General features: G+C 35.4%; 5 protein-coding genes and 1 non-coding gene across 6 annotated transcripts; 3 read left to right on the top strand and 3 right to left on the bottom strand.

The window, feature by feature from the left end:
* Positions 1–2,695: 2,695 nt before the first annotated feature.
* LOC125202241 (protein JINGUBANG-like) lies at positions 2,696–4,115 on the top strand. The gene has a single exon (XM_048100602.2). The coding sequence runs from the start codon at positions 2,780–2,782 to the stop codon at positions 4,049–4,051; it is 1,272 nt and encodes a 423-aa protein (XP_047956559.1). The 5' UTR covers positions 2,696–2,779; the 3' UTR covers positions 4,052–4,115.
* A 5,277-nt stretch (positions 4,116–9,392) lies between these two features.
* Positions 9,393–9,464, bottom strand: TRNAT-UGU (transfer RNA threonine (anticodon UGU)). The gene has a single exon. It is a non-coding gene; the product is annotated as a tRNA-Thr (tRNA).
* A 422-nt stretch (positions 9,465–9,886) lies between these two features.
* LOC125214537 (D111/G-patch domain-containing protein) lies at positions 9,887–11,821 on the bottom strand. Its single transcript, XM_048115610.2, has 4 exons — positions 11,574–11,821; positions 10,567–11,109; positions 10,323–10,388; positions 9,887–10,197 (listed from the first exon to the last, which is right to left on the bottom strand). Exons 1-4 carry the CDS (start codon positions 11,652–11,654, stop codon positions 10,138–10,140), a joined length of 750 nt encoding a protein of 249 aa, XP_047971567.1. The 5' UTR covers positions 11,655–11,821; the 3' UTR covers positions 9,887–10,137.
* Positions 11,822–12,058: 237 nt separating this feature from the next.
* LOC125207291 (large ribosomal subunit protein uL18c-like) lies at positions 12,059–13,587 on the top strand. Its single transcript, XM_048106570.2, has 3 exons — positions 12,059–12,303; positions 12,487–12,648; positions 13,259–13,587. Exons 1-3 carry the CDS (start codon positions 12,115–12,117, stop codon positions 13,406–13,408), a joined length of 501 nt encoding a protein of 166 aa, XP_047962527.1. The 5' UTR covers positions 12,059–12,114; the 3' UTR covers positions 13,409–13,587.
* A 126-nt stretch (positions 13,588–13,713) lies between these two features.
* On the bottom strand, positions 13,714–14,905 carry LOC125207282 (pto-interacting protein 1-like). The gene is made up of 4 exons (XM_089065783.1): positions 14,798–14,905; positions 14,303–14,732; positions 14,124–14,204; positions 13,714–14,054 (listed from the first exon to the last, which is right to left on the bottom strand). Exons 2-4 carry the CDS (start codon positions 14,516–14,518, stop codon positions 13,944–13,946), a joined length of 408 nt encoding a protein of 135 aa, XP_088921909.1. The 5' UTR covers positions 14,519–14,732; positions 14,798–14,905; the 3' UTR covers positions 13,714–13,943.
* Positions 14,906–22,481: 7,576 nt separating this feature from the next.
* On the top strand, positions 22,482–26,580 carry LOC125202411 (putative galactinol--sucrose galactosyltransferase 2). Its single transcript, XM_048100804.2, has 14 exons — positions 22,482–22,974; positions 23,378–23,646; positions 23,753–23,843; positions 23,928–23,976; positions 24,063–24,154; positions 24,254–24,361; positions 24,429–24,548; positions 24,630–25,040; positions 25,120–25,261; positions 25,355–25,422; positions 25,499–25,633; positions 25,707–25,921; positions 26,021–26,109; positions 26,190–26,580. The coding sequence occupies exons 1-14, from the start codon at positions 22,529–22,531 to the stop codon at positions 26,463–26,465; spliced, it is 2,511 nt and encodes an 836-aa protein (XP_047956761.1). The 5' UTR covers positions 22,482–22,528; the 3' UTR covers positions 26,466–26,580.
* The last annotated feature ends 152 nt before the right edge of the window (positions 26,581–26,732 follow it).

The following is a 26,732-nucleotide window of genomic DNA, read 5'->3' as shown; positions in this document are numbered from 1 at the left end:
TACACTTCACTTTTACCGTTTTTAGTAGTGAACCCCATATTCCACTAACTCATTCCTACTCACATTTTATTATAAAACTAATACTTTAAAAGTAGATCCACATCCCACCAACTTTTTCAACTCACTTTCATTACATTTCTTAAAACCCGTGTCGGGTCAAAGTATAACAAATTTTGGGGGATTGAGGTAGTACCTTTTTTCAATTTTATGATTATAAGAAAATTTAAATAGCTTCATGAATAATTGTGGACATTTTAATAAACGAATAAACAATTTTAAAAATCGTGTGACAGTGAATTCAAACATTTGGCGTTAAGTATTAACCGCATTATTACCAGAACATCACAAACATATAATCAATTTCATTCGGAGTAGGCTCATTAATATTTAGGTTGTGAGTTCGAATTTAATTCTATGTACATGCATATCTTGCCTATTTCACCGATCAATGTCTAATATAAACATATTGTGATCCAAGTTTGGATTTCATTTCATATGCATATTGGTCTATTTCATCGACCGAGATCTAATATTTCGATCCAAGTTCTACTTTCATTTGACATGCATAAGAATCGAATGGCTGGTCAATATCATTGTTCAAGATCTAATATGCACATAGTTCGATCCAAGTTTGAATTTCATTTTATGCATGTACAAACTATTCGTTTGATCTTTTTCATCGATTGAGATCTAATATACACATATTTCGAATATATTAGTAGTCGTCTCTCTTTCGCATGTGAACGATAGCGAACCTTCTAGGTTTGTGACATCAAACATTCATGTTAATAATATAATCCACAAGAAAACCCCTAATAATAATCTCTTACACTAGATACAAAGACAAGAAAACAAAAGGAATTTACGCTCATATCTCACTAAACTATAAAAATATGAAATAAAAAACCTTATTGGTTGAATTAGTGTTAACTTTCCCAAAAGCTAGCACGTGCTAAGAATGTATGTTGAAATTTTGAAATTGTCTTGTTCATGATTTTATTCCTTAATCAATTGTTTAATTTTCCAAAGATATTGTCTTAAGATTATTTGTCAGCCATGTCCACTATATTCTCCAGTCTTCACCTTTTTCTCTGAAAAAAAGTAATTTTAATTTATATGCATCTAATTAATTCCGAGTAGCAACGAAGTTTCGCTGACATAATTCTTAGCCCCAACTCAAAGATTAGTCAATCAAGAACGGCTTAATTAGTTACACATTAACGCAATGTGTTTGGATTATTAATCTTGTTTAATTAATATTTAATCCTTAAAGTTGATGCTAACAACAGTGCTCCACTAACTACAATTAGTAAGATGACATCGTAAAATTTCACGACTATATCTATAGTTACTAATTACTCTCTCCGTCCCAGTATTCCATTTTTGTCCATTCCACATAATTTGTCCCACTTCACTTTTACTATTTTTGGTAGTGGACCTCATATTCCACTAACTCATTCCTACTCACATTTTATTATAAAACTAATACTTTAAAAGTAGGACTCACATCTCACCAACTTTTTCAACTCACTTTCCATTAGATTTCTTAAAACTCGTGCTCGGTCAAAGTGGGACGAATTATCCGGGACGGAGGGAGTATATGGAGTAGTAGTTTCCATATCATAGTATTAATTACAGTATACAATAACAATATGAATGGACATGGAGTTAATGATTTGTATCAAAATTAAATTGCAAGCTAAATAAATAACAAAATATTTCCATATATGCTATATCCAACCCGTATCCTTTTCTTTGAGGATGAAGTAGGAATAATAATATTGAAGATCAAAGCGAATAATATCCACAAGTCACGAAAAAAATTCATCGGTATAAGGAAAAATAATTCATTATTCTACCTTCTTGTTACTTCGTATTTCAACTTTTAGGATAAGTAGATAACTCACATACAAACATCTCAATACACCACATCCAAATTGCATATGAGTCATTTTTATTTGTCGATATCTGAACATATGAGACATTCTTATTTGTCAATATCTGAACAAGATCATCATATCATGTCATGTGTTAATATCCAAAAAAATTACTATCTATTATCTACTTTGATATCATGTTAAATTTTATAAGGGCTATGTACGATTTCATTCATCGAAGATTCAAGTTTCTGATACTAATTAGGTGAAAAAGAAAACCAATGAAACCCTAATATTATTATATCCCCAAACCAATTAATAATAGAAAAAGAAGTGTATGTAAATATTGCAACCTTACTTCATTAAACCGTTAATTAACTTTCTAATCCTTGCATGACAAAAAAGTTCCTAATTGATGTTATATTGTCTTGAAATATCACCCAAATATGACTGGATTAACAAAACTGACTTACGTATGACGTCATTTTAATTTTTAATCATCGGATAATATTCTATGCTTTTGTTGTGAGTCCACACATTTTCCTCAAGGGCGAGTTTTAAAGAAAAAGATTTGATCAGACCACCATATCAAATCAAAACCAAATTAAAAAGTGTGTAAAATAGTAAGTGTCATTTTCCCATTTGATCACCTTAGTTTAATTAGCCCATGATTAAAAAAATAATCCTCATTGTCAAATGCTTAAGCCAACCAATCACACACCACTGTTTCTGTCCACGTGTCACCTTCTCCTTCCCCCAAATCTTTATTTATACTCATCTCCACTCCCTTAATTAAACTGCAACGAATTTCTCAACATTCAAAAATCTCTCCAGATCCCTCCACTGTGTGTTGTGTGTGTGTTTTTCAATTTTCCCTCTCTTTTTCTTCTCACACACCAGCAATGGAGGATTTGCAGTCGTGGCTAGCGAATGACATCAGTTACAACTCGAATTCATTAGTATTCTCTAATTCGTCGCCGTCGCTGTCGTCTTCCTCAGCCACAACGCGCAGCGCACCAACGCTGTGTGAGGATTCGAGCTTCAACAGCGTCAGATCGAGCTCCTCCGCGCTCACATACTACAGCTACCAAACCGCCGCGAAGCCGTCGGTTTCGCACTCCTGCATTGCGTCGATCAAGGCGACGGCGGCGCAGATCAGCTGCCTCGCGGTGCACGGCGGCCTGCTCTACGCCGCGACGATGAATGAGATCGACGTCTTCGATCTCGCCACGCTCTCTCTCGTCGAGGCGTTCGGGTCGGGCTCGGGCTGGGCCAAATCAATCGCCTTCACCGGCGGCAAAATCTTCACCGCGCACCAGGATTGCAAAATTAGGGTTTGGACGCCTCCAATTTCCCCCAAATTGAAAAATCACCAATTGATTTCAACGCTCCCGACGCTGAGAGACCGATTCCTCAACTGCCTATCATCGAAAAACTACGTCAAAATCCGCCGCCACAAGCAGAATTTATGGATCCAGCACGCCGACGCCGTCTCCGGACTCGCCGTCGACGGCGATCGCGGCGAGCTCTACTCGATCTCATGGGATAAGAGCTTCAAAACGTGGAAAACATCTTCCGATATGCAATGCATTGACTCCGTCGGCTCAGCGCATTCAGACGCCGTGAACTCCGTCGCCTCCTCCGGCGGAACCGTCTACACCGGCTCCGCCGACGGGAAGATCAAGGTGTGGAGAGCCTCCGCCTCCGGCGACAGGAGAAAGCGGAGCTTGAAGACAACGCTTTCGAAGCACGATTCGAGCGTTAATGCTCTCGCGCTGACGCCGGATGCGGCGGGGTTGGCCTCCGGCGGCGGCGACGGAGTGATTCTGGTTTGGGAGAGGAGAGACGACGGCGGCGACGATGAAGAGATGGATTTCTTTGTTGCTTGCTGCTTGAAAGGGCATAAAGGGGCGGTGTTGAGCTTGGTTTGTGTGAGTGATGTTTTGATCAGTGGATCTGCGGATAGGAGTGTGAGGATCTGGAAATATGGGAAGGGATTTGGATACAGAGGTTGCTGTGTGGCGGTGATGGAAGGGCATTGTAAGCCGGTGAAATCAGTGGTTGCGGTTGAAGATGAAGATTTGGATGATCAAAGGTTTTCAGTTATCAGTGGAAGTTTGGATGGGGAAATTAGGGTTTGGAAAGTTGTAATTTCTGATCACTACAGTGATTGATTTTTTTTCTTTTCCAACCAGATTCTTTTTTAGTAATAATATTATTATTTCTTATTTATTCCAAGTGTGGGATTTATACACATTTTCCCCGTATGTGTTTGCAGGTTACGAGGCAGAAGCAAAATTTATTTTCGATGGGAGATGTTTAATCTATATTTCGAATTTAAAATGTTAAAAGAAGACTTTTTCTATAAATTGTTTTAATAATGGAAGTTTATGTACGGTAATTTATACAAAAATATCAAATACTGTTATAGGATCTTAAGCCCTTTGCATTTTATATTTTCGTCTCTTTCGTTTCAGCGTACCAAGCAAATGAATAAAATGAAATTAGGAATTACTACATTTCATTCCTTAGAGCATCTCCAACCATTCCATTAAACTCAAACCCATTTTAGTGTAAATCTCACACTAAATATTGATTTTACTCCAACCATTTACACTAAACTCAAACTTAAAATAATATTCTCTATATTATGCCTTTTTTACTCACAAAATTTGAAAAACTTTTAGGTTTAGGTTTAGTGTAAACCTAAAGATAGGTATTTTTTTCTCAAAAACCAAAAATATGATTGGTTTTTGAGTACTATTGGAGCTAAATACCTATCCCATTTTAGGTTTTAGTGTACCATTGGAGATGCTCTTAGTACCAAAATTTACGTGAATACATCACATTTATTTGAATAGTGTTAATTTCATGACAGAGTTGGCTATTTCATGTTTTCAAAATAGTTTCATGTTCTCATGAATTTTTCTTTTTCATAGGTCTGAAACAAGCTGGTTTTTTAGCTTATACTGGATAAAGTGGAGAATATATTTGAATCTGTTGCCATGTGGTATAATACTATAATGATGGTGTCAGGTTACTATTATTGAGGCTACTTGTATTTATATTTGTTTGTGTTAATTCTTTAATGTTTGAATGAGTTAAATAAATGTATATATAACATTCCTAATTTCTAGGAAGTTAAAGGTATGGAAAAATATATTGCAAGTTGCGTTTACTTGCAAGTGTTGAATTTATTAGTTGTAATTTTATCATATGCATGAACTGTATTTGTGATGACCATAATTAATTAATTAGTAAAGATCTGTCTAATGAATTGTATATCGAAAAGTTTCATACACTTTTTCTGCTCCCAAGAAAGTTTTTTGGCCGACGCCGATGGTGGGGAGATCAAATTATATTCTACTACTCCACTATATATAATTTATGTTTGTATTTTAATGGTAAAAGTATAATTAAAGTTTAATTTGGAGCAATAGATTTAATAAAAAATTTAAACGAAAAAGCCTATGAGGAACTGAGGTGATTAGTACCATAAAAACTAATATTGATTGGATGGTTTTTTTTGAACTGAATCGTGACGTTTTTTTCTCATAGTGTGGTAATATTAGTATAGGCCATGACTCCATCACATATTGTAATTTATTAAACGTGAATACTAATTAAAAGCATCATTCATATAAATATTTCGACTTTAGTTTAAGCATCTTCTTCTTTTAGTAAATTAAGTTAATAGTTGTCATTTTCGCACGAGGCGAATTTCAAGTCATTCCGACATAATTGACATTTTCGATATTGTTGGCGTCATCTATTAGAAGTACATCCATTTAAGAAGCTCGAAGTTCCCTATTCTAAATATTGTGAGTAACTTCTAATGTTAACTCAATCGTAGTTTCCTTCTTTTTGTTTATGTGAAATAGTGACATTCCAAAATAAATAACAAGTATTAGCTTTCCCTCAACGGAACGGAGGTCATGATTGGAGAAAGTACAGTTGTCTTTGTCTCATTACAACTTCACTCCAGGCAATAGCATGGTCTTTGGCATGACTAGGGGTGGGTCGATACAATATATCGTATCGAAAACGTTGTATCGTGTATCGTATCGAAAATATTGATATGAAAGAATTTCATATCGTTATCGTATCGAAAGTTTCGATATATCGAAAATTCGATATATCGAACTTTCGATATAAAAAAATTTCATATCGTTATCGTATCGATATTTCGATATATCGTATCGAAATTCGATATATCGTTAAATATCGATATATATCGAAAATTTCGATATATATCGAAAATAAAATATCGATATATCGAAAATTTTCGATATATATCGTATTTTCGATATAAAACGATATATCGCGATATAAGGAAATTCATGTCGTTATCGTATCGAAAACTTACGAAACGATATCGTATCGTATCGAAAATTACGATATATCGAAAATTCGATAATTTTTCGATATTTTTCAATACGATACGAGCGATATATCATTTTTTCGATATTTTTCCCCAGCCCTAGGCATAACCTCTTTGCGGTTAAGGCGACTTAAGGTATAGTTAAATTTGTGTACTAAGTTTTTTTTTTCCAGTATCCCTTTCGACAACTAAAGAACTAATCCTTCATCCTAATGATCAACGCGTAGTAGGTGACCAAATAGTTTGCTCCATTTCACATAATCATGGATCAAAAATTGTGTGCGGTTAGTTTCTCGTGTAGAAGAGTTTCGATAGAAAGGTTAGAGTTTTTTCGAAGCATTGAGTATAGTACTCCTTTTTGATTCTTAGTACGTACTACCATTATTTATTTGCCCTTTTTGATTTTCCTTAGAATTAAAGGAAATCGACTTTCCAACAGTAAACTGATGACTAATACACTTAAAAGTAATAAATTATTATGTTGACATGAATATTGCTTGAAAACTAGTCACAGGGACAAAATCAATCGTCTTATTCCAAATATTTTATTGCTCTAATTTCATATGTTAGCTTTTATTCCCTTATAATTATTTTAAAGTGGGGGAGTTGGACTTTCAGTTGTGGCCATTGTTAAATAAAAATAATATATTTTTAAAAATTAAAACCACTCTTTTTGGAGTTAAGCAAATCATGAAGCAAGCAAAATGTGTCTTTGCAACATAGGGCATAAATTCCTAGCATGGGTTTTGCGGATTCATGCACCTACATATTTAAAAAATAAATTAATATTAAACTCATGATTAAGGTTTAATTAACAGATTAAAAAGCATATACTAAACTCATCGACCGTTAATTTCACTACACGTATCACTTAATTTCTTCATTAATTATAAGCATGCTTGTTTCACGAGGGTTTAATAATAATATACCACATTAAATAGTGCTACACTTTATGTACCATAGTTCATTGATATTATTATTTTTAATTAGCATCGTACAGAAAATTAATAATTATAACTAGTAATGCAAGCGAAATATAATAAAAATAGATAAATTCATCAACGTCAAGTGACATACTGACATTTTACAACATTTATAAAGTTTAAAAATGAATGAAGAGAATGTTTTTTTTTTTATAATTTAAAATAGAATCACAAATAATTGTATATAAATTTGTTCATTGCGGGATGATCGAGGCCATGGGATGATAACCTAAACGAGACCTCACATGCTACGGTAATTATTAAATTTCAAGGACCTTGGTTACTTATCAAAAGTTTGCGGTTTATTTAGTTAAAATCTTTGTCTGCGTAAGAGCTTACGTAGTTTGTCAAAATAATTTATAGGATTTGTTAAAGTAAAATATTTTCATAGTTCATCGTCTATAGTTTCTCAAAATTAACATAAGCGGAATTATACCACAATCATATAATTGGCCAATATTTTAAAAAAAATGGATTTTACTCAAATTGGTTTATTTTGCAAATTTAAAAATCAACAATTATATCTATCAAGTTTGGATTTCCTCGCAACTATTTAAAAACTTTTTGTAGAATTATATCTTATATGGTAGTCGGAAAAATCATGTGGACATGGCGACTGCCTGTAAATTGAATAGAGACGTTTATTTATAACAAATACATTGTCGCTTAATTTAAAAGTATCTACAATATATAATACTACATGCAGGCGACTAAATTTTTTAGCTGTGAGATGAATTTTATGGCTTTTATTGGTTTCTAGTGTTACTAGACAGACGTGAATTTAACTAAATTTTATGATTTTCCATAAATTTATCGGACGTGAAAGCTTCCTTTCATCCGACTCAAGTAGGTACACCAACTAAATAACCCTATAATAACTACTCCCTCTGTTCCCTTATAATTGAGTCATTTTTCCATTTCGGGAAGTTTCCTCATAGTTGAGTCATTTTCATATATAGTAAATTTTTACTCTCTCTTACTTTATTCTCTCTTACTTTATTCTCTCTACTTTATTTACTTTTTACTTTATTCTCTCTATCATTTTCTCTTTCTTACTTTTTTTTTTATCTATTTATTTAACATACTCAGCAATCTTTTCTTAAACTCCGTGTCGAAAAATTTCGCCTCAACTATGAGGGAACGGAGGGAGTACATTAGAGAGGTTAAAACAGTAATTTCTTTATTTTATTATCGAATAACTTTTAGAGAAAAATAGTTAAATAATCCTCCAATCAGATTCTTCGATCTCTTGTTATACTAAATAAAGAGTTATAGTATTATTTTGAACCGAATATCAATAATTATGTACGATTAGTAGTTATATATAATTAATCAATTATTAGAGAGCCAGGGGATAACATTAATTAATTATGCAAATATATAACTAATCCACGTTAATTAATCATCGATTAGTGTAGATTTCCGAATCTTGTTTACATTTCCCTGTTTTATTTCTTGATGATTAATAGTAGTAGAACTTATAGACGTACTATGGCAATGCATGTGTCCACGGATTTTCCCCAAATATTCTTTTTGGATTAATGCTGTCTATCATACTTATCAATATTTATATAATAATCTGAGACCAGATGTCTTTAAAGTTAACGTAAAGTTGCTATTAATTAATCATACATTCAGATCTGTTGAGGAATTATATGTTTATTATAACTAAATTATTTATCAATAAATCAATTATTATTAAAAAGAGAAAGAGAAAACAATATTACTTGGTATGAATATAATATTTTCCGCGCATCTGAACGAGAGGACAAATTATTTTCCGCGCAGTAAAAGGCATCTCCAAATGTTTTGTAAATATATTTCTCTCAATTAAAGAAGTTTATTGCATAATAAAACTGTATTTACATTTAATAAAATATTACTCCCTCCGTCCCCGATTAATAGTCACATTTTTCCATTTCGGTCTGTCCCCAAGTAAGAGTCACACTTCATTTTACCATAAATAGTAAGTAGGTCCCACATTCCACTAACTCAATTCACTCACATTTTATTATAAAATCAATATAAAAAATGGATCTCACATTCCACTAACTTTTTTAACCAACTTTTCTTTATATTTCTTAAAACTCGTGCCCGATCAAAGTGTGTACAGAAAAATAAGCATGAGATAAATAAAATAAAAAAATGAAATGCCCCCATGCAGGATCGAACTACAGACCTTCAGTTTACAAGACTGACGCTCTACCACTGAGCTATAGGGGCATTATTGACGGTGTGATCAACATTAAAATTTCGTATTATAAACTGTACGCATAACACCCACTAACTAACATCAATGCGTAATCTGGTGGTACTCCGATGCTATTTACCCCGCCGTGCCTGCAATGTTAGTCGTAGACATGTGCGTGTTCGTGTCCGGCACCGACTTCGCCAGCCCAAAGTCCGCAATCCGCGCCTCCATCTTGTCGTCCAGCAACACGTTCACTGGCTTCAGGTCTCTGTGATAGGTTTGAGAATTTGGTTATTCAATTTAGTTTTGGAGAACACACATACTTGCATTTGTTTTCCTAAGCTAATGACAATGATTTACTATTTGCTGTTTTTCTTTGAAGTATTTGTCTCGGCTCTAAAAATATCTGTTTGACTGTTTCTATTTGAACTACACTTTTTGCAATAGTGATAACTGACAATGAAGCATTTTTGCAACAAAAAATGGTAATACAAACAGCAAACTTTTTGATACAATAGAGATCAATATATCTAGTAATTTCAGAACTGATCTCACATGACAATAGAATTCGATGGATCTTCTAGAGTAGTAATACATATCTAAGATTCATCATCCTGTGACCTGTCCAGCATTACAAGGGCTGTAAGATTATAAGAATTCGGTGTATATACCAACTCTGAACTGTTGGATCGTCTTCATTAAAATCTAGTGGTCGTCTTCATTAATCCCGGGGCAGTTTGATTCGAGGGCCTCCATGGACTCGTACTGAAAATGTTTTAAGATGATCAAGTAAGAAGCAACAACTACTGAAATTCAGCATTCTAATTCAATGTAAAGCAAATTTTATTTACAGATATGGTAATCAATCACTGCTACTGGAATCTTTTTACCTGGCATCCACAGAAGAGACAGTATCTGAACTCGTTTCGTAGCTTCAACAAAATGTTTAGCAAATCCTGTATCAACGGAAAGATACGATTAACCAACATGATAATCCAATATCAACAGCACAGTCACTTGGAATACTGATAGAAACACAATATAGCAAGATTTTTGCGAACCATTTCAACTTTAAAACTAAGCAAATCAAATCAGTCACAAGGTTGATCAAGCCAAACAAAATTGTATTTGTACCTCTTCTGTAATTTCTTCTTCCTCCTCTTCTTCGCCTTCCTTTTCTGCATCTTCTTCTTCCTTCTTCTCCACCTCAACCTCCCTATTCTCGAGCTGCGCCAGAGCAGCATCAGCCTTTCGGAAGTTCATCACGACTGTCCTTCCCTTCCACCGCTCCTTCTGGTGACTCCCGAAAACCTCCATCAACTCACTCTCTTTCCTCTTATCCATCTCATATTTTGCCCTCTCTCTCCTCATCTTCGCTACCTCCGGATCTTCTGTGCCAATTCCAGCCCGGCCCCTTCTGATCTCCAGAGAAACCGGCTCGGCCCTCCCAGAACCTTCCTTGCCCACTGCAGAGCCAGGCCTGTAGCCCATTTGTTTCAACAGCTTGAAACCGATATTAGACTGTGGTATTGCAGAACCTGCATTTTCTAATGTCAGTTTATCCTCTTCGACTTGCTTCCTTTTCCGGTCGAGCTTCCTCTGCTCCTGCCAGTTGTGATATTTCGATTTCTTGCTTGAAGAAGATTTTGACACTACAGCATTATTACTGCTAGGAACCTGTAAAAGTAGACGAATCAATCCTCTAAATTAGACACGAGCTAATAACTCAATTCCCCAAATTCAATGTACCACCATTACTTGAACACGCAAAAATTGCAAATTTTGAACTAAACTAGTAAAAGGAGAGCCATGTAAATGAAGAACTGGAAATCAAAACGTCAAAGTAAACGAGCTAGTAAAAGTAGATGAATCAATCCTCTAAATTAAACACGAGCTAATAACTCAATTACCCAAATTCAATGCACCTCCTTAATCTGGAACTCGCAAAAATTGCAGATTTTAAACCAAACTAGTAAAAAGGAGAGCCATATAAATGAAGAACAGCCGGAAATGGAAAAATCAAAGTAAGCGCAACTAATTAGCCGAACGTTCCAGTTCTAGCGAAGTTCTGGAATTAGGGATTCGTGAAGTGAAAGGCAGACCAAATTATATGTGAACTTAATTTATATAGATTAAAATACCTTTTTTGAGGAAGATTGAGAAACCTCTGGTGGCACGAATTGGGAGAGGTCTCCCATATAATCATCATCTTCTTCAGCCATCAATTCCCGCAGCAAAATTTGAATTTTGAGCACAATATCGAATACCTATAAGATTAATGAAAATTTTAGGCCGAATCTTTTGACATGAAATCAATTTTATCATATTAGATGTGAAATCAATTTTATCATATTGGGCCAAATATTAATACAGAAAAGCCCAATCCATTAAAAGTTCAATCAGACACTGAAGTGAAGTCCTTCCAGATCGTGGAAGTTATATGCGAACGATGGTCAACCTCAAATTTCTCATATAGTAGCACGATTTAATTTTGTGAAATATATGTAACTTCTGGTATAGATGCGGCACGAAATATAGTTTGTCCATTGGAATTTTGGTAATTTGTCTATTTTAATTAAATGGCCAAAACGTATATAAAAGCTCAATTCTTCTCTCCCCTCCTTATCCAAAGTCCTTCCTTATCCCAACACTCTACAAACAGGGAGAAAGCGAGACACAGAAATGTGGTGCAATTCCACTTCCATTACTACGCTTTCCTTTCTTCAAACAACTACCCATCACTCCCAGCTCTCCAATGGAGTTGGCCGAAATTCCCTTCAAATTGTTCCCCTCCGCCGCCTCTCCGTCGAAGCCGCCGCCACGACAAGGAGGGAGGACCGAACTGCTCGTCACATCCGCATTCGCAAGAAGGTAATTTTGTGTGTACGTGTGTGTAAGCGCTAGAATAATTGATAGGCTTCTTAATTGTAAAAAATTGAAATCAATTCCAGCCAATTGGGTGACCTTCGATCTGCAATAATGGATTTTATTTGATATAAGAGCTCTAAATTGTTTATACTATTAATGCAAGAGCTAATTTTGGTGCATTCTCAGGTGGAAGGGACGCCGGAGAGGCCGAGATTGTGTGTTTTTCGGTCCAACAAACACATCTATGCTCAAGTAATTGATGATACAAAGATGCACACTCTTGCTTCAGCCTCAACAATGCAGAAACCCATCTCAGAGGAGTTCGATTACTCCTCCGGCCCAACTATTGTAAGCTCAATCATGTTTTCACCATCTACTCAATACTCTTGCTGATGAATTGGTAAATCATTTATCAGATAAGCTAAATCCATGATGCTACTGTGATAACCTTGCAAAGTATTTGCATTTTAGTCAATATACCCATCATGTTCTTGGATGTAATGGTAGTGAATGGAATCATTACCATCATGTTTGGCTAAGCTTAGTTTAGAGAGCTTATAAGCTCTAACAGTAGTTTATAAGATGTTTCAAGAGAGTATAAACTGTAATGGCTAAAAAGCTTATACGTTGTCGAAGTGTTTTGGTGGATAATGTAGCTTATATTGGAAATAACAAGCCATAGTATAGTATGGTTATCTTTTAACGAGCTTATAAACTCCGCTAAAACACCCTCAAAGAAGCAAAAAATGGATTTCTTACCGAATGGTTATGTGAACTGATGCTTTCTAGTGAAAAGTGATTTGGCATTTTGGAAGTTGACATATCATTAAAAGGGAGGCCTTTATGATTTCTTCATTTGAAATTGGATGAAGAAAAGTGAGATTTTATCCTTCTCTTTGATTCCTTATTGCCCCTTTAACTTTTACTAGTGTTATTAATGTTAGGTTTCTTGTGACAGGAAGTTGCCAAGAGAGTGGGTGAAGCCATAGCTAAAGCTTGTCTCGAGAAAGGGATCGAGAAGGTGGCTTTCGACCGAGGTGGTTACCCCTACCATGGCCGGATCGAGGCTCTAGCCGATGCTGCAAGGGAGCATGGCCTGCAGTTTTGAAGTTAAAAACAGTGAGTAGGCTATTCTTCAAGCTAATTTATCATCCCTTTTCTTTCACTATGCTGTTGTGGGAATCAATGTTTGTCAAATATTCATGAAAATATCTTGCCAAAAACTTGTCTTCATGTTCATATGTAATTTCTTGTGACAATTCATGAAGAATCATGCGGCTTTCCTTATTTCGGTTTTAGCTTTCTTTAACATCAAGCAATGTTATACTACATGTAGTTAGTTGTATGTCATTTTTCACCTTTGGGAATCAGTGCATGATGTCAAATATAATTAGAATCATTCATGAATGACACTTAACAATCAATATCTGTGACATAAAAACCAAGGTGAAGTAAACAGACTCTTTTACAGTTTGGACTAATAAAACACAATGAACGACATGTATCAAAGTAAAGATAGTGTTCAAAATTTGTTAAGAAGTTTCAAATGCAAGAAGGCTTCCTCTGTAATACTAACATCCTTGGAAACTTGTGAGTGATATCTGCACCACAACCATACCAACATACAATCTCAGTTATAACTTTCAACTCCTTGAGTCTTCTGGTAACAGCTCTTCAAGAGAGTTGAGAACTTCGCTCATTTCTGGACGAAGATCGGATGGATATTGAAGACATGAACAAGCAATTTCAGCCATCTGGTCAAACAAAATCATGGATCATGATCATGAACTCAAATCTTCACTGGAACTACTTATTTTACTTACCCTTTCAGCTGCCCTGGGAGGGTAGTCTTCTTTAAGTTTTGCATCGACAATCTCGTGCACAAATGCTGTACGTCGATTTGCCTGGTTATCAAGAACATGTAGTCACATGTAAAGAAAAAATGTGGCCAAATAAAAGAATGTATCCCAAAAACTAGCCTATTAGAGTACATAACACATACCAAAGAGTCAATTTGCTCCGTCCATTCTTCGATCTCTTGCATGGGACCAAATGGTGGGCTACCGGTCAAAAGTTCAAGGAGAACCACACCAAAGCTGTAAACACTGATTTTCTTTCTTCCAACTAAAGGGCGCCTAGTGCAAAGAAACGCGAAGTAACAAGCAAGAGAGCAATTAGTACAAATACTAACAACTAAGAACGACTCACAACTATACATACTTCATGGGGTCACCATGATCACTACCCTCAGATGAGACCACAGTAGAGCTTTGAGTAAAGAGATAAGTATCAGTTATCTTAACAGTTCCGTCGTCAAAAACTGAAACACTGTTGGATGTGATCATATAATGCATCAAGTTCTTCTTATGCAAGTAGCATAAGCCCCTTGCAACCCCAACACCAATTCTGATTCGCTGGGCCCATGGCAGAGCCTGTTGCATAACAACAATATCAAAGAAGGAACATCTCTTATAAATACAGATTATGATGAACCAACCATAAAGAATGTTTTCTAAGGACCCTCGCGGTGCAAACTCATACACCAAGAAATGCTGATCATCGTCCACACAATAGTGAAATAGCTTATCCACATCTTCATGCTTTAGACCAAATATTGTTGAAACCTACAAAATCCATGTTATAGACTTTTGCAGCCACATCAACACAAACAATGTTTTTCCAAACCTTAGTTAGAATTTCTTGGTGTGGCAGATTCGTGTCGAGCCTTTTGATTGCTGCAGGCTGTCCAGTTTTAAGGGTTCCACGGAATACACTTCTTCCACACGGCATGCTAAAGTTAGCAGTGATGGAAATTATCTCTTCTTTGGAAACTGCTTTTGACAGCATACTAGTTGATAAATATATATATACATATGCTTACATAACTAAATTTGTATATGAAAAGAAATCATCTTTTACCTTCTAGCTCTAACCCAACAAGGGCTGACTCAAGCTGGGTTAAAACCTCTCTCATTATCGGCCGTTGCTTTGGTTCATAAAGCAAGCATGTTTTAGCGGTGTCATAGCATATCTTAAGGCTCCTATCTGAGATATTTCCACTCACATTTGAGTCTACAATCTCGTGAGGTTCCCTATCGAATCCCAATTGGAGAGGTACACTAATCCATCAAGTGCTTTTCTCCCACTCAATACTTCCAACACCACCACGCCAAAAGCATATGTGTCACTCGCCCTAGTTAGCTTACCACCGGAGCTTAGCTTTTATGATGTGGATCTTCATACCCATCCGTGCCCCTAGGACCCGTACTCACATGGCTTACATCAAACCCTACATGTCTGGCCAGGCCAAAACCCGCAACTTTAGCCTCAAAATTCTCATTTACAAGGATATTTGCACTCTTCACATCCCGATGTATGACTGAGCTGTTGGGAGTGTGTTCGTGAAGATAACACAGGCCCCGAGCAGCTCCGATCAATATATTAATCCGTTGGCGCCACGTGAGCGAGGCACCGCCCACCCTTGACTGGTTGAGGTGATGCTTGAGTGAATGATTGGCCACATACTCATAGATAAGAATCATATCTCCCTTTTCGTCACAGTAGCCAATGAGAGAAACTATATTACGGTGCCGGATCTCAGTTAGGGTTTCAATCTCCTTGGTGAACTCGCTCTGGCCTTGCAGGGACCACGCATTTCGCCGCTTCACCCACGGCCGTTTGGCCGTTGTCGATGGAGCCTTTGTATACTTTACCGAAACCACCGGTTCCGATTTCTTCACTGAAGTTGTTGGTGGCCAACCGGATATCGGCTAGAGAGAATTTAGGACGTTGTGGTTTCAAGAAAGAAAATGATGATCCCATCTTTTCAGCTTAAAGGTATTTGGAGGGTGCTCGAATGTAGTGATTTCGAGCTTCAATCAATGGTGGTTTGAATTATCAAGAAAATTGACTTGCTGAATTCACTATCGATCTAAAAATGCGTTATGAATGAGCTCCAGCAATCAAAGGGAAAGTAGTGGAGCCAAGATGAATTCTTTTGTATTAATAATAATAATAATTAGTAGTATATAATGGTGGTTTGAATTTTACAGAAAATTGAATTGATGATGGAATGGAAGGAAAAGTACTGAGACCAGTGGTGGATGAATCCATTTGTTTATAAGGAATACTAAAAAATAGCTCTTGCATTGTTATAACTATTCGAACTATTAACGGCCTAAGAATCACAGTGATTGTTGAATTCGAATAAAATATCTTATGTATTAATAACATAAATTTTATTGAGTGAACTGCATGGTCCCTAACTTTTGCACTTGTAATACCAGTAATCTCTAAAGAAAAATAGAACAAGAGGAGTCTAACGTTAAATATAATACGAATCATATTTTTTCGAACCAATACCCTTAGGCCCTAAAGGGGCATTTTTGTCAATGCATTATATTGCTGACACGTGATTTCTGCCACATTTCTGTCAGTACCTTCTTATGTAATTTTCTAATAAGTTTTTGTACTTCATACGTAATTAAAATTTTGTCATTATTTTTACTCTCTAATTTTTTTATAATATACATATTTATCATTATCTGCATTAATATGAACATTAATTAATATAAATATGAACATATTTATAAAACTCATTTTCTGGTATTTTTCCGTGTTTTTATTTCCCGTAATTTATTTTATTTACATTGATTTATGGATCAATTTTATTTATTATGAAAATATCCTAATTCTGCAGTATTAATTTATAAATTTACATTGTCTTATTTCAATTATTGTTAATAAAAAAATTTGAAGGATTAAATAGCTAATATCACATGCTTGAATTTTTTCAAAATATTACTCGTGTTTCAATTTTATCATGAATGGGAAGAAACTATGCAAATTTATATCTAAAGATTGAATGTTCATATGATGTTAAAAATTTCAGTTTGAGCTAAATTAAAATTACATCAATAAAATATCAATCATAAAATCATCTTAAAGTTAGGCTTAGAGTAACAAATTAGTTCGATGATATATGATGAAATAATATTTTAAAAGTCAATATTTTCAATAAAACAATTATTGTATCATTTAATTAAAGGTGAAATATTTTTTATTTTGTGTATTATTCAGATTTTATTGCATAAATAACTTCACTTTTCAATATTTTTGTTTCTCAATGAATTTCCTACATGATATAAGTACTAAATTGTTACCACTAACTAGAAATAGAGGGACATAAGAATTTTTTTTTGGTACAAATATTGAAAAAACTTTAATCACGTATGAAGTACCTCCTGAACTTATACTTAGAGCATCCGCAATGGTAGGCTAGCCGATTGACGTGGCTAGCCGAACCATTGGAGTAGGCTAGCGGGAAATCGGCCAAAATTTCGGCGTGGGCTAGCCGATCGCGTTGCGCTGGCCGATGCGCTAGCCGATGCGCTGGCCGCCATTGTGGCGTGCCGATCGGCCAGCGATCGGCCAGCGCTATTTTTTAATTTTTAATTTTTTTTTTTTTTGAAAAAATATATAATGTATTTTTTAAATATTTTTTTATGAATTTTTTTTAATTATGTAATTTTTAAATAGGAACACAGACGACGGGCTAGACCCAATACAAATTTAAGACCCCCGTTCGGCTAGCGGCAAACTATAATGGATTCAAAGCATACTAACATTTGTTAATGTATTTTTTAATAAATTAGTGAGGAGTAGAGTGGGGCGGTGGCTCGTGTGTGGAAGCCCGGATTTTATTTTATTATGTAATTTTTTTGATTTTTGGTTAATGTACTTTTTTTATTTAAATAAAATTAACGATTTTTTTCAGTATATGTGTCGTAAATTTAATTCCGTAAATGTAGTATATTTTGAATTATTTTTATTGCGGCTGGCCTATGGCTGGCCTAAATCTGATGTGGCAGGTGGTTTTTTTAGTGTTGCTGACGTGGCAGGGGAGAGAATGGCTGGCCTACCGACCATTGCGGATGCTCTTAAGAAGCTACTGACAGAAATGTGAAAGAATTCATATTTAGGGATTGCCAAAAATGCCCTTCAAGCTATTTGGGCATTTTCGTCCGAAAAGTGGTTAATAAAACATGATTCGTGATTATATTTAACGTTAAGCTCCTCTGGTGTTATTTTTTTTTTTTTTTGTTAGGGATCATTGGTGTTACAAGTGCAAAAGTTAAGAACCTTTCACGGATTCAATTTTATATCAGCAATTGATCCTTGGTTGTTCCAAATTTTCTACCTACTAATTAATGGATTTATTGTCTAACTTAATTGAAATGCTTTTAGTCGAGAAATGTTATGTTACATAGTACAATGGATTAATATGTTTCATGAAAAGGCTGAATATCAGCACTTGAATATTTGAAAAGGGTTCGGCTCTTTTTTTCACTAAATTACAATATGCTTCTAATTTATTAGATTTTGTTATCAATCGGCATTTACTCATCCAAAATATGTAGATTGTTAAATTTTAAAGAGTCTCGGATTGAATCCCGGATTGTGCTTACTGCGTCTCATTAGCAAGACCAATAAGGCCCATTTCCTCCATTTTCAGTGGATTAACTAATTGAGACACTATCTCCAAAAATAAATTTTAAAAATGTTATTTAAACAGCTTTGAGATTATACTATATCGCTTCAATCTATAAAATCATACCGCCATTATAAATTTAAAAATAGTTGTTAAAAAAGAGTGCCCTCCCTCAAAAATGCGTAGTTGTAGAAAATTCTAGATACGAGGCATAAAGTCCGTGCTCATTTTAAAAACACATAAACAAGATTATTGGACAACCACCAACCCATGAACAATTTAAGTCAAGCAGTTGTTTCTAGAAAGGAGTAGTACTAATATAATTATAATCTTTCCCTGTCCCATAAAAATATGAGTAATGGATATAACACATGAACTAAGATAAAATCGATATAGTAAGAGAGATGAGGAAATTGGTATGATAAATAAAAAAGATGAGAAGAATGATACTAGTTAAATTAGAGTTAGTGGATAGTGAGATCTGTATTATTAAGTTGATATAATTTTCTAAAAATGAAATACACATTTTTTTTATATTTCAAATATGTGTTTTAGAAAAAAAAAATCCTCTATTAATTACTTTCTACGTTCATATTTTAAAGTTCTCATCTGGTTCGATGCGAGTTTTAAGAAATAACACCTTTATTCGTGAATAGGAGTTTTGATTTTTCATTTTAGTCCATCCATAAATAGAAATCTCAATATATTTTTATAGTAATAGAGTTTCACATTCCACTAACCTATTACACTCATATTTCACTTAAAATTAACATATATTACTACAAGTGAGATCTATATTTCAATAAAAATTTTCCACTCACTGTTTTTAGCATTTTAAAAATCCGTGCCACCTAAAAATGACACTCCTAATGACGATGGAGGAAGTATAAAGAAAAGTTGGTGAAAAAAAATACTATTCCCTCCGTCCCAAGAAAATTGATACAAAATTTTTGGGCACGAAGATTTAGAATTTATATTAAATAAATAGGATAGATGAAAAAAGTAGGAAAAATAAGAGAGAGAAAGGTAAATGATGGAATAAAGTAAGAGTGATTAGATGTTTTGTCTTTTATTAAAAAAGGAAATTACTCAACTTTGTTGAGACGGACTAAAAGGGAATACGACTCAACTTTCATGTGACGGATGGAGTATAAAATAAAATCTACTCCATCTGTCCCACATAATTTTACCCAGTATTCCATTTTGGGTCGTCCCACATAATTTTACCCATTTCACTTTTACCATTTTTGGTAGTGGACCTCATATTCCACTAATTCATTCCTACCCACATTTTATTATAAAACTTATATTTTAAATGTAGGACTCACATCCCAGTATCCCACCAACTTTTTCAACTCACTTTCCATTAGATTTTTTAAAATCCGTGTCGGATCAAAGTGTCACAAATTATGTGGGACGGAAAGAGTAAATGTTACTCCCTCCGTCCCACAAAGATAGTCCCACTTTGACCCGACACGGGTTTTAAGAAATGTAATGAAAAATGAGTTGAAAAAATTGGTGGGATGTGGGTCCTACTTTTAAAGTATTAGTTTTATAACAAAATGTGAATATGAATGAGTTGGTGGAATATGAGGTCCACTACCAAAAATGAAATGACAAGACTTTAAATATAAAAAAATTGAATATAAAAAAACTGATAGACTTTTAAATCACAAGACCTGTTTTTTGCAGCCAAGGGACAGAAAACATATATAAACACAAAAAAGTTCATCTTTTTAATTTTTTGAAGTAGTATACTCCCTCCCTTGGTTCCATAGAAATGGATTTAATTTGATTTTTCGCTTGTTCCATATAATTAGTTCGTATCTACTTATATTTTTTCTTTTTTTCTATCTTACTTTATTATTTATCGGCTCTATTTACTACACGATTTCAACTATTTTTTTTATTATCTCTTACTTTATCAATTACTATAATTTAAATAATTAATTCATTTATTGTGAAATATATGATTAAAAATACTTTAAAATATGTACTCCCTCTGTTCTGTTATAGTTGAGTCATTTTTCCATTTCGAAAAGTTCCCTCATAGTTGAGTTAATTCTATATATAATAGTAACTTTTTTCTCTTTCTTACTTTACTCTCTCTACTTTATTCACTTTAACTTTATTATTTCTACTTTTTTATATCTTTTACTTCCTCCGTCCACAAAAAATAGATCACTTTTGCCATTTTGGGACGTCCACAAAAAATAGATCACTTTCTAAAAATGGAAAGTTTATCTCTCATACTTTTCCCACTTTTTCTTCCCTCTCTCATATTTTTACTCACTTTTTCTCCCTATCTCTCTTACTTTACCTATTTTTCTCCTCTTATCTCTTATTTTACCAATTCTACATTAAAATCCGTGCCGAAAAACAATAGATCTATTATTTGTGGACGGATGGAGTACTTTTTTATCTATTTATTTAACACACTCAACATCTCTTTCTTAAATTCCGTGCTGAAACGTTTCGCTTCAACTATGAGGGAACGGAAGAATTATTATATTATTCCCTCCGTCCGTGAATAGGAGTCCCATTTTTTCCATTTTAATCCTCCGTGAATAGGAGTCTAGGTTCACTTTTACCATAAATGATACTCCCTCCGTCCCGCTCAAGATGACACGTTTTCCTTTTTAGTTTGTCCCAACTAAGATGACACGTTTTCCTTTTTAGTTTGTCTCAACTAAGATGACACATTTCCTTTTTGGGTAACTTTCTCTCTCCAATTAATACACTCAACCACTTTTTCTCACTCCTATTAAAATATCTATCTTTCTTTATCTCTCTACTTTAATACTCACACTCACCTTCTCTCTCTCCAATTAAACACTTTAATCAATAACTCCTAAAATCTTGTGCCGGCTAAGCGATGTATCATCTTAGCCGAGACGGAGGGAGTAACATTTCTTAGAACCCGTACTACCAACAAATGAGACTGCTAATAACATACGGAGGGAGTATCACATTTAACCTGATTTTCGAAATGTTGGCCTTTAAGACTTTCTCAAAGACAGGCGGAATAAATATGTTTGAAAATGGGGAGCTATGAAAAAACAGTGTGTGTACAATCAAAGATCAAATCCTATATCCTAGTCACTGCCACATCAGTTTTCATGATATAGTCAACTGTCTGAATAGTTAATCCAAATATTATCCACATGACCAGAATCATCCACATACTTCATATAATTTCAATATTATTTATTTATTTATTATCCTCGTTGCAAAGAGTTCATTTCTAAATGCATCAAATCAAATTTCTATAATAACATCACTTTTGCATTTTGCACTTTGCATTAACTAAGTTTTACATTAATCAGAAAATATCACGCTAGATTAGATCTTGGACTATTCTGTTTTTATATTCATGATTACTCACTCTATCTCTAAAATCAATCTAAATGCTTAGTAGATTACACAGGTTTTAATACAAAATTAATAATATAAAAAAAAAACTTTCATGTCAATATTTGTAATTTAACAAGTTCATCCATTTCATTCGAATTCATATCAACTACTAATATTACATAGTAAAATCATAGTTAACAAGCATAAGACATTTTTATTTCTAAAATTTCTTAAACTTCAAAACATTCCTCAAAAAGATTATAACCATCATTTTATTGTCACTTAGCATAAAAAGAAATTTAACCGCTTGGGTTTAACTGTTTAAGTTTCACATTCAATGAACTGTTCAACACAGTCTCTCTAGAATAGTTCCATCGCCCACCGATGTCAATTAGCACAGCATTCAGCGCCACTGCCGCTATATATAGCACCAGAAATTCAAGAATTTTCTTCAAGAGGTTGCAAACAAATCGCTCCCAATATTATCCTCGCATCAATCACAATTCTGCTCATTACATCACACCCAATTCTCGCAAAGTCTCGATCTTTTCTTCATTCCATACTAGAATTTCAGACAGAAGCAGCTCTCGTTGCAAGACTTTTGCTGGGGTTGCGTTGAAGGCGGAGGCTGCAATGACGGTGGCGGCGGCGCCGATTTGCGTTGAAGACGGTTCCCTATTGGTGAATGGGAAGGTGGTGTTGGAGGGTGTCCCTCAAAACGTCGCCGTTTATCCTGTGATTGATGGGTTGTCTTCTTCTTCTGCTGCTTTTATTGGTGCTAGCTCGAGTGAACCTAGCTCAAGACATGTTTTTAGTCTTGGTGTTCTTCGGTAAGTTTTTTTTTTTGAGAAAAAAAGGTCTCTTGTATCTGAATTTGGTTAATATAACTGGGAAAGAATGTGTTTTGCTGAGTTATTTGCATTGTGATAAATTTTCTGAGGTTAGTATTGAATGTTGAGGAGGAATTTGTGTTGTTCTTGCTTCATAATTTGATGTTTTTTTTATCAATAAATCTCTGTTCAAGGATCTTGGTAGTGTGCACACGAGTTTTAATATAAAATTAGTAAAGTAAAAGAAATAAAGTGAAAAAATGGATAAAGAAGCACCGTTAATAGAACATGAGACTCATCTTATTATGGAGAGATATTACCAGAGACTAATTTTAGTAGAAATGTGGAATTGGGTGTATGCATTGGTTTTAGAGTATTTTCTGATAGGTTGTGAGTTTTGCAGAGAATGTAGGTTTATGTGCCTCTTCAGGCACAAGATTTGGTGGATGATACCTCGGTTTGGGAGTTCGGCTAGTGATATTCGAATGGAAACACAGATGTTGTTGTTGGAAGTGAGGGAAGAGTCTGCAGTTCAAGATGATGATAGTACTTTGGTACAGTCAACTGATAACAACACTTCCTATGTGTTGTTTTTGCCTGTTTTAGAAGGGCAATTTAGAGCAACATTGCAAGGAAACTCGGCTAATGAGCTCGAATTCTGTGTTGAAAGTGGTTAGTTAGTTAGTTAGTTAGCAACCTGCATTCTTCCTTCTTCAGAGACTGAAGTATGTTTGTTTTAGTATGCGTCATTGTAATCTGTCAACTCGGTTTCTTGCAGGAGACGCTCATGTACAGACCACTCATGTTTCAGAGGCTATCTTTGTGAAGTCGGGGAGCAACCCGTTTGAGCTCATACGCGATTCTTTAAGGTAAACTGATCTTAGTTCACACCCTTTGGTTTATGATAGTGTCGTTTGAGAATCTCTCGATAAGTGCTTGAATACGCAATGCAGGATTCTTGAGAGTCATAAAGGTACCTTCACTCGTATAGAACACAAAAAGGTGCGAATTAGTTCACCCGAATCACCTTTATATATGATGCTTGTAATGAAGAGTGTTAGTTTCATCTGATATGATTTGATTCACAGAAACCCACACATTTGGATTGGTTTGGTTGGTGTACTTGGGATGCTTTCTATAGAGACGTTACTCCTCGTGGGATTAGAGAAGGTCTTGAAAGGTATACCGATACACTCCATTGTTATCACCTTGGGATGTTTGGTTCCTTGGCCTATTTATTGTAATAGGAAATAGAGGTAACGGTTACGTTTCTGGTCAGCTTGCTCGAAGGAGGTTGCCCGCCTAAATTTATAATCATAGACGACGGATGGCAAGATACATTTGACGAGTTCCAGAAGGAAGGAGAGCCTTGTGCTGAAGGGACACAGTAAGTGATTCTTGTTTTGGAACAATCTCATGTTTTGTGAATTTCTAATTATGGTTAAATATGACAGATTCGCCATTAGATTAGCCGGTCTCAAGGAAAGCTCCAAGTTCATGGAGTCGGGTGCAGATATGTCATGCCACGATCTGCATGACTTTGTCAAGTTCATCAAAGAGAATCACGGCTTGAAGTATGCTTTTTTGCATCGAGTCACCTTGCCTTTAAGCTCAAAAGTTAACAAAATCTAACTGCAACGCGATGTATGGTGCAGATATGTGTATGTTTGGCATGCGTTGGTAGGTTACTGGGGAGGGCTTCTCCCGTCTTCTGAGAAAATGAAGAAGTACAACCCAAAGCTCGTGTACCCAATACAGTCTCCCGGCGATGTTGGAAACACGCGTGATATAGCAATGGACTACTTAGAGAAATATGGAGTTGGCCTCATTGATCCTGAGAAAGTCTATGATTTCTATAATGATCTCCATAGCTATCTTTCTAGCAGTGGTGTCGATGGCGTAAAAGTAGATATCCAGAATCTGATAGAGACGATGGGGGCGGGCCATGGTGGGCGAGTCGCCCTCACGAGAAAATACCAAATGGCACTCGAGGAGTCCGTTGCTAGAAATTTCCAAGAGAATAACCTGATATGCTGTATGAGCCTCAACTCCGATTCCATTTACAGGTACAGGAACTCGGCTAGACTCCTACTAGTCTCTGTTTTCGCGTTTTGTGGTTGTTTCTTATTGTCAGTGGTTCTGCAGCTCAAAGAGAAGTGCTACTGTACGAGCATCGGAGGATTTCATGCCACGAGAACCTACATTTCAAACGTTGCACATTGCTTCTGTGGCTTTCAACAGCCTTCTGCTCGGGGAGATCATGGTTCCCGATTGGGACATGTTTCAGGTAGCCGTTTTAAAAATGAATTTGAATTTGAATTTGGATTTGGATTTGGATTTGGATTAGTCCATTGGGATTTATGCGCCAATCCTATTTCAGAGCCATCACTACACAGCAGAATTCCATGGTGCAGCAAGGGCTGTGGGTGGATGTCCGGTGTATGTGAGGTGAGCTTCGTTAGTAAATACTATGTACGAGTTATATGTGATGCTCAGAGCCTTAACAGAGGGGGAAATTCTACAGTGATAAACCGGGAAACCACGACTTCAAACTACTCAAGAAGTTGGTATTGCCCGATGGCTCGATACTGAGGGGTAGATACGCTGGGCGGCCTACCCGTGATTGCTTATTTGTAGATACAGTAATGGATGGAAAAAGGTGAAATTACTCAAACTCCTTTTTGAATTTGTATTGAAACCATAGGCTAATTCAACTACATTCACCTTTCCAGCTTACTGAAAATTTGGAACTTGAATAAGTTAACTGGAGTAGTTGGCGTCTTCAACTGCCAAGGAGCCGGATGTTGGTCGTTGAGAGATGCAGAGCAACAGGATCCTAAGCCTATATCCTTGTCAGGTAGTGTAAGTCCTCGGGATCTTGAGTTTCTCGAAGAAATTACTGACGAGAGATGGAACGGGGACTGTGCCATCTATTCTTTCCACACCGGTAAACCTTCAAATTTCTTGCTCGTTGCTCTTTATAGCCTTGTGAAAATGCCAATCTCCTTGTTTAAACGATGCGTGTTAACATGATATCACGAAATAGGATCGTTGTCACGACTGCCGCGAGAAGGAAGTCAGCAAGTAACACTGTCAACTCTTGAATGTGAAGTATTCACAATCTCACCTATACATGTGAGTAAACAAGCTCACTGTTTCAAGAAAATTTAGATGTAGTTTCATTGGTGCTTACTATGTAACTTTTATATGAACAGGCTGTGAATGACACACTCGATTTTTCCCCAATTGGATTGGTTGATATGTTCAACTCCGGAGGTGCAACGGAGGGCTTGAGTTTTAGCAACGATGAACCCTCCATAAGGATAGAAGCACGCGGGTGTGGCCGTTTTGGGGCGTACTGCAGCAAGAAACCAACCCGTTGCACAGTCGACAGGGATGAGGTGGAGTTCGAATATGATCCAGATAACGGATTGCTGATAGTTAAACTTGAAGGTGAATGCAGAATCAAGAACATCAACATTTACTATTAGTTTTTGAGTGTTTTTTTTTTGGCAAAATAAGTATTGCAATAGCATGTTGCAAGAGAATGTATATTTGAATTGCCCTTGATGTTTGATTTTACAATTGTATTATGTAATCTTGTAATCTTGTTCTACATTTTCAAGCTTTTAAGGGGTGAGTGACTCATTTCTAATATGGTATCAGAGTGGGCCCAAGTCAATGATGGATTTTATCTCTGAATAGGGTTAATCGTCTTCGAATCAATGATGCCAGAGATAATTATTCAATTTTCTTGC

This window comes from Salvia hispanica, chromosome 2 (assembly GCF_029641045.1).
Source record: "Salvia hispanica isolate PSC_SH4W2 chromosome 2, Shi_PSC_v1, whole genome shotgun sequence".
In the NCBI taxonomy this organism is placed as follows: Eukaryota; Viridiplantae; Streptophyta; class Magnoliopsida; order Lamiales; family Lamiaceae; genus Salvia; species Salvia hispanica.
The sequence above is the reverse complement of the archived record's forward strand: the minus strand, read 5'-3'. Positions and strand labels throughout refer to the sequence as shown.

What these genes read in the sequence shown, in the direction of transcription:
- LOC125202241 (XM_048100602.2), top strand. Translation starts at nt 2,780, where the DNA reads ATGGAGGATTTGCAGTCGTGGCTAGCGAATGACATCAGTTACAACTCG.
- LOC125214537 (XM_048115610.2), bottom strand. Translation starts at nt 11,654, where the DNA reads ATGGCTGAAGAAGATGATGATTATATGGGAGACCTCTCCCAATTCGTG. An exon ending in CTCAATCTTCCTCAAAAAAG is followed by an intron (nt 11,110 to 11,573) that starts GTATTTTAATCT and finishes CTACTTTTACAG; the next exon opens with GTTCCTAGCAGTAATAATGC. An exon ending in GTCTCTTCTGTGGATGCCAG is followed by an intron (nt 10,198 to 10,322) that starts GTAAAAAGATTC and finishes AAACATTTTCAG; the next exon opens with TACGAGTCCATGGAGGCCCT.
- LOC125207291 (XM_048106570.2), top strand. Translation starts at nt 12,115, where the DNA reads ATGTGGTGCAATTCCACTTCCATTACTACGCTTTCCTTTCTTCAAACA. An exon ending in ACATCCGCATTCGCAAGAAG is followed by an intron (nt 12,304 to 12,486) that starts GTAATTTTGTGT and finishes GTGCATTCTCAG; the next exon opens with GTGGAAGGGACGCCGGAGAG. An exon ending in ACTCCTCCGGCCCAACTATT is followed by an intron (nt 12,649 to 13,258) that starts GTAAGCTCAATC and finishes TTCTTGTGACAG; the next exon opens with GAAGTTGCCAAGAGAGTGGG.
- LOC125207282 (XM_089065783.1), bottom strand. Translation starts at nt 14,518, where the DNA reads ATGTATAGTTGTGAGTCGTTCTTAGTTGTTAGTATTTGTACTAATTGC. An exon ending in CGGAGCAAATTGACTCTTTG is followed by an intron (nt 14,205 to 14,302) that starts GTATGTGTTATG and finishes CTTGATAACCAG; the next exon opens with GCAAATCGACGTACAGCATT. An exon ending in CTCCCAGGGCAGCTGAAAGG is followed by an intron (nt 14,055 to 14,123) that starts GTAAGTAAAATA and finishes TTGTTTGACCAG; the next exon opens with ATGGCTGAAATTGCTTGTTC.
- LOC125202411 (XM_048100804.2), top strand. Translation starts at nt 22,529, where the DNA reads ATGTCAATTAGCACAGCATTCAGCGCCACTGCCGCTATATATAGCACC. An exon ending in CGAATTCTGTGTTGAAAGTG is followed by an intron (nt 23,647 to 23,752) that starts GTTAGTTAGTTA and finishes GGTTTCTTGCAG; the next exon opens with GAGACGCTCATGTACAGACC. An exon ending in CTCGTATAGAACACAAAAAG is followed by an intron (nt 23,977 to 24,062) that starts GTGCGAATTAGT and finishes TTTGATTCACAG; the next exon opens with AAACCCACACATTTGGATTG.